General features: G+C 38.8%; 1 protein-coding gene across 1 annotated transcript; it reads right to left on the bottom strand.

Annotated features, from left to right (window-relative positions):
• Positions 1-4: 4 nt before the first annotated feature.
• Positions 5-9,070, bottom strand: LOC141445625 (ribosomal RNA-processing protein 8). The gene is made up of 5 exons (XM_074111476.1): positions 8,851-9,070; positions 7,099-7,744; positions 5,964-6,138; positions 4,174-4,410; positions 5-2,800 (listed from the first exon to the last, which is right to left on the bottom strand). The coding sequence occupies exons 1-5, from the start codon at positions 8,917-8,919 to the stop codon at positions 2,590-2,592; spliced, it is 1,338 nt and encodes a 445-aa protein (XP_073967577.1). The 5' UTR covers positions 8,920-9,070; the 3' UTR covers positions 5-2,589.
• Positions 9,071-10,370: the final 1,300 nt, after the last annotated feature.

Below are 10,370 nucleotides of genomic sequence, written 5' to 3'. Positions count from 1 at the left end.
GCAATTGAATTATTAAAATTTGTTTTATTTTCACTTAAACAATCACATCTTTATCTTTATATTTTTTAACGAAGCACGCCGATGAGGGTTACTTGTACTTGACATGCGGAATGTCGCTAGATGGCGTTAGTAGCGTGCGGTGCGTTTGACGTTAGTCTTGCTTTTGGCTCATTTCATCTAGTTAAATTGAAAGGTCCACGAAAAGAACATGCCTAGTCACTTTTTTTAACCCTTAATAATAAGGTAGAGGCGATTTAGCGACCACTTGCATAGAGTTGGAAACTGAACCTTATTAACTTAATAATACGTCACAATCTCCATTGTAATTATAGAAAATACGACTAGCTTTAAAAATATTCTTTGTCAAGTATGTATTCGATAGCTGCTTTTGATTCTGTGGTAGTATGCTCCAATAAATGGGGCCTTATTAAGGGTTAAATTCCGATTTCAATCTCAAAATGTAGACCTCGCAAAGTAGGTACTATGACTTGCCATTGAATTAAATAATATGAAAACAGTATAAAATATATTTTTCACTTCTCGTGCTCGTAAAGTTCGTGTTTATGATGTATCTAGGCGACATAAAATGACTTTTTATGGTCAAGTGCATAAAATAAAATCTTCGTCTAAGACCAACATAAGACCAAGGTAATGCCAACAGCCACAAACAAAAAAGTTTCTACATATTTTTTTGATATTTTTAATTTATATAAAACTAGAAATCAATCAAACCAATCATAATAAATCAATAAAATGGAATTATTATAATAATGCATAAAAAATAAGAGGTACATAGAAAGTGAATTATTGTTTCCACTGTTGCTATTTCATTTCCTCGCAATCTAAGTGAAAAGCAGTGTAAAATTCGAGCATTAAACCCATTTTTCCCTCGACGTGTCTATCCACCCTCGCCGTACCGGCTCGGGTGGCTACACGAACGTCCTGGGTAAAATGGCTCGTTTTATGCTCTCGTTGTACAATCTACTATTTTTTTTACTTTTAAATAAATGGCAACCAATAAAATTGTTCGTGATGATTCATTTTCAAACCGCTATAACTCAAAAAGTTGCTTAGGTGACTAGACACGTTCTTTCCGTGGACCCTTCAATTAGGCTCATCTAGTCACGAGGCGCATATGCCATATTGGACCTCACTGTACAGTTGCCATCAGATAATATATTTCGGAACGGCCAAGATGCTCAAAAATATCATATAGGCCTCTAGGTTGGCAACGCATCTGCAACTGCATCTTTGACGACCGGATGGCCAAGTGGCTAGAGAACCTGACTACGAAGCTTGAGGTTCCGGGTTCGATTCCCGGCCGGGGCAGATATTTGTATGAACAATACGAATGTTTGTTCTCGGGTGTTGGATGTTCAATATGTATTCAAGTTTGCTAACTTTAACTTAACTTTTGTTTGCTTGTTAACTTTAAATTATCATTACATAGATTATAATATTGTTCTATTTGCGCAGCGTCTCTCTGTCCCCAGATAACTTTATTACATTCCAGACTTTTTAAAACTAACTCTAAATGGCATTCGATACATAAAGGAAAACGATTTAAGTTTGTATTTATCTATATAAGTATATGTTTATCCGTTGCCTAGTGTCCATAGTACAAGCTTTGCTTAGTTTGGGACTAGGTCAAGTGGTATGAAGTGTCCCATGATATTTAAAAATAAAATAAAAATACCCCTGGTGTTTACAGATTTATGGGCGGTGGTGATCTCTTACCATCAGGAGACCCACTTGCTCGTTTGCCATCCAGTCGAATAAAAAAAAATATCGGCACATATATGCACTCTATTACTAAGGTAGTTATGTATCGATATTTTTGACCACCTTGGCCGCTCTGAAATATCTGTCGGCGACTGTACTAGCGCAAACTAGCCTGTTACAGAACCCTCATGGGCGAAAAATAACAATCAGATTTAAAATAAAATTATTCTTCTCATTTAAAAAATCAATGTTAAGGGGATCCCATGCCCCAATGACCTTCGATCTGAATCCCTTAGTTTTCTAATGTTTTTTGTAGCTTATTATATTAACAACAACGGCTTTAAGCAATATAGTATCCCATATTTACTTCAAAGTTCATTGTCTTCGAGATATTTGGCATCAAAGTTGAACAATTTTAGGCCAAAAAACTGGTTTTCTGGCCATAACTTTTGTGTTAATTATTTTCAAATGAAAATCCTCGACCAGTTTTTAGAGACGTCAAAGACGAACTCAAATATGTAGATTTCGTATATGTTAGATCTTTCACGTCAATAGAGATACGAAATAAGTGTTTACATAAATCATACAAAATGAAGTATTCATTTTTTTCAAAATCCGGTAGACAAAAATGGAGATAAAAGATTGGAGAACCGATAGCCGTTTGACTTATAATTCTATCTGTAGTGCAAAAGTAGGAGATACGATTCAAAACTTGTCAAAAATCGATGAAAACCTCGGGTAGCCCCTTAACATATATATAGTATTTTCAAGTGACTTAGCATGAAAGATCTGTTCCCATGCGAGGTCCGATTTAAAGTGGTGGAGTAGGGTAGGTTGCCCCCCCTGCCGATATAATCACGAGGAGCCCTATCGCCGCTTGTACAGGCAGGGCTTTAGCGTCAGCTGCAAGTGCTTGGCCTTCTTGGGAGCCTCCTGGGTCTTCCGAAACTCCAGGAAGTGGAACACCTGGTGGCTCTGGTCCGCTTTTACCAGTTTGAAGCCGAGCTTCTCCACGCGGCTCGTGAAGTCGTCTACGGAGTCGAAGCGGGACTCCACCTCGGCTATGAGGAGGTGGCCTCTGTAGAAAAAATAGTGGATTGTACAACAAGAGTATAAAGCGAGCCATTTTACCAGAGACGTTCGTATCGCCACCCGAGCCAGTACGGCGAGGGTGGATAGAGACGTCGAGGGGAAAATGGGTTAAATGCTCGAGTTTACTTCGATAGCGAGGAAATGAAATAGCAACAGTGGAAAAATTAAAATTCTTGACTTACTAGGTACCTTTTTTAAAATTTAAAATTATTAAAAACCATACATCTATAGATAATTAACGACAGCATGGAATTGCATATGTAGTGGTATTGTGTGTTTATAGGCATTCCACTATAGTGAGAGAGAGACAACAATATTGAGATCTTCCTCTCCAATGCCTATAAACACACAATACATTGACATCTATGTACCTTACGGCACTTTACGCCGGTTTGGAACAAAATGCACGGCGCACCAATCATCCATATTACTTTGACAAAACCCCTGTCACGGACGTCAACAAACTATAGTGAAAGGTTCACAAATGCGCGCTGTGAACAAATTTTGTGCGCCGTTTTGATGTAAGAAACATGCAGTCATGCATAGATGTCTATGACACAATACCACTACATATACAATTCCACACTCTCGGTAATTTATCTATACTCTTCAACACCCTGTTCGTCTTAGCTAGATAAGCCTCGAACTCCGTCCCCATTAGAGTGAGGCAGCCAATAGCGTCCACGAACCCAGTTAAAGCTTGAAACACACTGCTGCAGCGGTGGCGGGGCGGTGCGGCGCGGCGCGGAGGCGGTACCGGTTGTAATATTCGAGCTAACATGGAAGAGGGCACACAGAATACCGCGCGGGAAATAAGCGTGGCACGGTATTCTGTATCAAGGCTCGGATACCGGTTAAATTTCCAAACCGTTATCATGTACTTGGTTGTAAACAATAAACGTTTCTTATTTGGCGCAAAACCTTTTCATTTTGGTTTCGTTCGCGAAACCGTTATTTTTAAACCGGTTTTTAAGGGAACATTTCCATAAAGTACTTGTCAGATTAACCGGTTTAATCCGGCGCCAGCTGTCACTCGTCGAATAAACCGGTTTATTTAGGTTATAGTTAAGTTCTTAAAAACGTTCGCGTTCTTATGAAATTTCGGAGTTGAACCAAAATAAACCGGTATTTACCGCTATTTTATAAACCGGTTGCGATGCGAGCCTTGTTCTGTATGCCCTATTTCACGTTAGCTCGAATATTACAACCGGTACCGCCTCCGCGCCGTAACGCTCCGCTTCCGGCGTCAGTGTGTTTCTAGGTTCAACGTGTGAGGCCATATCGCAAACTTCCACTCAGCGTTGAGGTGGCCAAGTCGAAGGAATACTTTGTGAGATCCCTAAATGGAACCAAACTCACCCAGTCTTCAACACTCTGTTCCCCTCAGCCAAGTAAGCTCCCAGCTCCGTCCCCATCAGAGCGAGGCAGTAGACCACAACGTCCATGGACCCACTGAGCAGTGGCGTGTGGGCCATATCACAAACTTCCACTCCCGGCGCGGAGGCCACCAAATCGAAGGATCGGACTTTGTGGGGCACGCTTTTTGACAGAGTCGCTGAGCCGCAGCCCATGTCGGCTATGGCGTGGGTTTTGGGCCTGGAATGGATTCAAATTTATGAAAAAATATTAAATGTAAGGCACTTGTCCCACCGCCGACGATGAGCGAGAAGCGAGTAGAGCGAGTAACTAGAAACGAGTGGGCGAGCAGCGAGAAGCGAGTGTAGTTTTGTCGCTCGGCTGTAAGCGAGTGTTCGCGTGCGACGGGCGATTACTCGCTCCACTCGACTCGCTCGAGCGGGGCGGCCGCCAAGCTGACATCGCTGAGCGAGTATCTATAGCTCAGCGAGTTTTATAGCTCTTGATGCTGCGACAAAAGATGTAAGAGCGAGTTCTTGCCGACAGTGTGAACAGCCAGCGATCAACTATTAATATATGTGTCTCTTTTACTCACACAGGATCTTATATCTTTTGTTGGTTTCTTGAGCGAGTAAATAGTCGATAGCCAATCGTTTCCTCGCTGGCGGTGAGACAAGTGCCTAAATGATGAGTTGAAAATGATATGTCGAGTCTCAATGGGCTAACAATTCCAGCTCATTTAGCAGACTCCAAGTGCCTGCCAAGCACTACATTTTAAGTTAACGATGAAGACATTCAAAAGTCTTTAGTTTTTTTTTGTATAATTTGAATTTTACAGCGAATTGTTTTTTTACTGTAATACTTGTAATTTTTTATTGACAAACTAGCTGTTACCCGCGACTCCGTCCGCGTAGAATGCGGTTATCGCAATCCCGCGAGAACTATGCAGTTTTCCAGGATAAAAACTATCCTTCGCACATTTAGAATGAAACTGACACAATTCAAATGTGTTCTCATTTTAAATCTCAATCATTTTTTGTACCCTTTTCCAGGCATAGTGCATATAGCGACCACATATATGTCCACAAATATTCGACCTTACTAATTTCACAATATGGTACAAAATCACTTGAAGTTGTTAAAAATATTATGCGTTTTTAAATTAATTTATCAAACAACAAAAAGCTGTGATTAATTTTTTGCTAGCGTATCTAAATTCGCGGGGCACTGAAAAGGGTTAATACAAAGTTTATTTTGGAAATGTGAATATTTAGAATTGGGTCGGTTTCATTCTAAAGGTGCGCTATGTGCTTCCTTGAAACTCAAACTGTCTGTATCATCATCATCCCAGCCTATATACGTCCCACTGCTGGGCACAGGCCTCCTCTCAGAACAAGAGGGCTTGGGCCATAGTTCCCACGCGGGCCCAGTGCGGATTGGGAACTTCGCACGAACCATTGAATCGCTTCGCACGTTTGTGCAGGTTTCCTCACGATGTTTTCCTTCACCGCAAAGCTCGTGGTAAATTTCAAATGTAATTCCGGGACCTCTGCTTGAGAGGCGATAGGTCAAACCACTAGGCCACCACGGCTTGAACTGTCTGTATACCAAATTTCATCTAAATTGGTTCAGCGGTTTAGACATGATGAAGTAACAAACAAATAAAGACAGATTTACAAACTTTCGCATTTATAAGTAGGATAAATAAATAAACGATGATGAAAATAAAGTCCTCAGGATAAAAGAAAAAGATTTTACCTACAGGAAAATACAAAAAGACAGTTGTAACTCACATTTTCATAATCCTCTTAACTATGACATCCAGTGGGTTGATGGGCCACTTCTTGATTTGCTGCTGGTAACCCTGGTGGTAAGTCTCAAATGCTGCAGGATCAGCTCGGAACAGCTCCTTGGCTTCCGTACCGGATGATGTGTAGAGTTTCTCATTCAAGTATCGAAACTGAGCAGCTAAAAATGTTTACTAAAGACAATCAACAGAACAAAACAAAAGAAACACCTTAGTAGTGGTTCGACCAATAGCCTCTCAAGCAAGGGATGAGAACGATAGATAGGACAACTTGTAATATTATAAGTTATCCTAGCAGTGGCATAGCGTCAGATATTTCCGTGGTAAAGCCGAAGATAGCTTACATCTTTCGTAAATCCTGAATGTCCTATTGTTATATGTTGTATATATTGAGAAAGCCGGTGGGAATAGGGTTCTATGGGTGCTTCGCCACTGTATCCTAGTGACTTTGTATATGAAACTACCATGAGACTCACTCATATATATTTTTTTATCTAATATTTTAACAAGGGTTTAGTACAGCAAATGTGACTTGTCAGCCTCATGGGGAACCTCAGTTATATACACCACACTACAAATATTACGCTCTCCCTTGCACTGAAACCACGTCTCTGGATGCAAAGGCCTGTCTAATGAACCTGTAAATCAGCTTCGCTTCTTCTGAAAGTGGTTGACTTAGAATTACATTTACACCTCCATTGAACAAGCCCATACCATCCAAATACCTGTCTCTGATGTCTTTATTCTAATCACATTCCAAAAGAAAATGAATGAGGTCTTCAGTCTTATAACAACCTATACACAAAGGTGATTGTACAACTGTCATCAAATTCAAAAAACAGTTTAGTGGAATGTGACCAGACCGCACACGAAAAGCCCACACGAGAAGATCCCTAGGGAGGCTAGAATTATCAAACCAGGGTACTTTGAAGACTCACTGATCTTAATAACTAATGAAATACACCTGGATAACTCACATCTTAAATCAAGTTTGGCTTGACATGTTTCAGGCTAATTTGTAGCCCTTCCTCCAGGAGCAATCGACGGCTGTCCGCGCCACCGCTATGCGCGCAGGAGTAGATAAGATAGTGTTAGTATACAGTAAATATTTGTTAACATACCTTGCAATTTGGCTAGCATTCTCTCTCTTAGATTATTGCCACTAACATCAACAGAATTCCTATTGCTATTTGCTTTTTCCAGAACCTTCTTTATATGTTCTTTTTTGGAACTAATTTTGGGTTTTTCACTGAATAAGACATCTTCTCTATCTTCATTCTTAAATGCTTCATCTAACTTCTTTTTCTTAGCATTTAGTATTAGCTCATCAGCTTCATCTATATCTAAGTTTTTAAGTTCCATATTGTCAGTTTCAGAGTTTTTCTTAGGATTTTCAAGTTTGCGTTTATTAGATTTTTTAATTTCATTATTTTTCCCATTTGCCATTTGCTTTTGCTTTTTATTTTTCTGCTTCTGTAGCTTTTTCGGTTTAATATTTCCTTCTTTGTTTTCAACATGTTCTACTGGTTCAAGTCTGTTAGGATTCAAAACAAATCTACCCGGTTGATTATCATTTGAACTTATTTCCGAAGTAATATTCAGACTGTTGCTTAGCCTTTGATATATTTCTCTGTTCTTTTGCCTTCTTTTCTTAAGTTTTCTCTTGTCTGTTGATTTTTTAGTAGATTGCTTCTTACTTATGCCATTAACATCTTTTACTGGTGAATCTTTTGCTGGTGGGATTTTCAATTTTTTTTCTGCCTTTTTCTGTAATAAAAATGAATATCAATATTATTCACAGTTCAAGGTAGGCATGACTAGTGGGGGACTAAGCTGGGGCCCGGCCAGGGGGCACAGCGAATCAGGCCCTCCGGTATTAGAAGATCCAAGTGTTCAGCAAATTTTTAGCATTATCAAGAAAATTTGCGAATAATTGGCATAGGTCCCACGGGACTGGATGTCTGGGGCAGGCTGCCACCTTCTGTTGCACTGTTTGTCAGCTACTGGGCATGATATCTACGTGTAAAACACGTGATTACCTTACACTGTTTATAAGAACATGTATTTAGCAAAATTGTTGTCTATACTCCATTTATTTTAACATTTGAAACTTAACGGTAAAATTTGCAAACTTTTTTTATGAAAAAATGGAACTGTTTAAAATTGTGTCAACTTCTATAGTAAAAACATAATAAATAACGCTAATAAATGTACATGTGGGTATTTTTAGTCCATTTGTGTTCGAAATATCGAGAAACGTGTATTACAATTTGACTGTTAATTCAAACCTTAAATTAAATGGAGTAAAGATATCTCGCATTTTGCATTGAGGAGGCAAAGATCACAGTGACGGATAAGGGCCAATCAATTTTTTTACCCACACTTATCTGTCCGCAACATTTTTCAAACAATTGCAGATTTTTGTAAGTAAACATGTTTTTTCTGTAACTTAATAGATGGTGTACATGAATACATCCTACGTAAGTTCAATCTATTAAACCGTGAAATATCTTATTGGTAGTACGATTTTTTGGTAACGCCAGAGACAATTTTGGTAACGCAGTTGACGCCCAAAGTGTCGGTAAAATAGTTGATTGGCCCATAAATAAAATAATGCTTAAGTACCTACTATAAGCTTAACTAATGTCTAATTACGAAAACTGCGAAGCAGGAATGGATTATTTTTAAAAAGAGCATAATTTATAGGGATAAGGTTATGTTTACACTCAGAAGTTCGTGTATAAATGTTGTATTTATACTGAGTTAAGCCATAAAACAAGCGAGATAGATGCTAATTACTAGATACAACTATAAAAGTATAGCCTCTTTTCACATATTTCAGACCATTTAACTGCAGGGATACTTGATCTTACCAGATTTGTTTTTTGAAAGTTTATGTTCATTTTGGGGACATCATCCCCCCATTCTGGCACTTTAAACATAGTCAAAGTCACTTGGTAAATAATGTAAAGATCTCTCACTTATATAAATGTATTTAATTTAATCTTAATCACATTTTTTGTCTCAAAAACATGTGAATAACACGCTGCAAATACAAACCGGGAAGCATTGAAACCGAACTGTCACTGTCACTCACTCTGGTCTGCAGGGCTACTACGAAACTTGAAACTCGAATTTCGTATCGTACCGTCCCTCTCACTCGTATTAAATAGCGTAAGTGTCAAAGGGGCGGAATGACACGAACTTGTTGTTGTTCCTTTAAAAAAATATGGCTCTGTCCATTGGAGGACAATTTTGCCAGTGTCTAGTAGTTTTTGCCGTTGTACGGTAAAAAAATTCTAGAAAACGAAATAATTATGAGAGGCAATGGTATTCAATTTACGAATTTCATAGTAGCCCCGTTGTCAATGGACCTAAGTGTTTTTTTTTTTTTGGAGATTGTGGCTTGGTAACGAAACCTTTAAGCCAAGTCTTTATTTTAGAAGTCTTGTTTTTGATCACTTGAATTCACTTATTTCACTATATTTTTCCAATTGTATTTTTGATATATTTGTAGAGAGGAACGAAGCAATTTGTGTTTTTCAATAGGTCAGTGAGGCGGTGGGAGGATTCTTCAGCTTGATTTATTTCGCTGGCAAGTATCAAGTTAGAGTTAGTTAAAGTTAGAGTGCGCCACAATAGTCATTGTCAAATCGTTATTGGTCATTAAAAGTTTTTTTAAGTCAACTGTTTTTGAGGGAGAGCTTGTGGATGCCAGGTTTTTGGAATTGTTGTTTATTGTAGTGTCTTGTGGTTGTTTCGAGATAGATTTTGGATCAATGGAGGAAATTCATCCCTTTTAGAGTCTGTAACACTTGCATAAGTGATTTTGGTTTTCTTTTCTTGGATTTTTCTCATTTTAATGGGGCACATTTTAGAAATAGCTAAGTGAGCTCCACCACAATTTATACAGCAGAGCTCAGTTGGTTTGTTACAATCTTTGTACGAGTGTTCACCTGAACAGCAGCTGCATCGCTGCTTCCCGTTGCATACTTTTGCAGAGTGGTTAAATTTGAAGCAGCGATAGCACTGCTGTAAGGGTGGGACATAGTCAAATACTCTGTAGGAAAACAGATCGTATTGCACACTATCTGGCAATGTATTTGACAGGAATGTAATACTCACTGTCTGTAGAGGTACCCTATTCTGACCGACTTTTTTAGTAAAGCGCCGTACCGCAACGATGTCGAAGCTGGAAGACAGTTTACTGTACAACTCCTTATTGGAAATGTTTTGTGGTACATACCGTATTATGCCCGTTCGTTCTATTTGCGCAGCCGGGATATAAGCTTTCATGTTATATTTTTCCATGAATTTGGTATTGTTTAAAAAGTTGTTCGCCGTATTATACTGCTTGAAGATCGCTGTTATTTTATTCGCATTTATTCTGCGA

Source organism: Choristoneura fumiferana, chromosome 2 (genome assembly GCF_025370935.1).
Source record: "Choristoneura fumiferana chromosome 2, NRCan_CFum_1, whole genome shotgun sequence".
NCBI lineage: Eukaryota > Metazoa > Arthropoda > Insecta > Lepidoptera > Tortricidae > Choristoneura > Choristoneura fumiferana.
This window is presented reverse-complemented; position numbering and strand designations above follow the sequence as displayed.

What these genes read in the sequence shown, in the direction of transcription:
- LOC141445625 (XM_074111476.1), bottom strand. Translation starts at nt 8,919, where the DNA reads ATGTTTAAAGTGCCAGAATGGGGGGATGATGTCCCCAAAATGAACATA. An exon ending in AATGCTAGCCAAATTGCAAG is followed by an intron (nt 6,139 to 7,098) that starts GTATGTTAACAA and finishes AAACATTTTTAG; the next exon opens with CTGCTCAGTTTCGATACTTG. An exon ending in GTTAAGAGGATTATGAAAAT is followed by an intron (nt 4,411 to 5,963) that starts GTGAGTTACAAC and finishes AATCCATTCCAG; the next exon opens with GCCCAAAACCCACGCCATAG.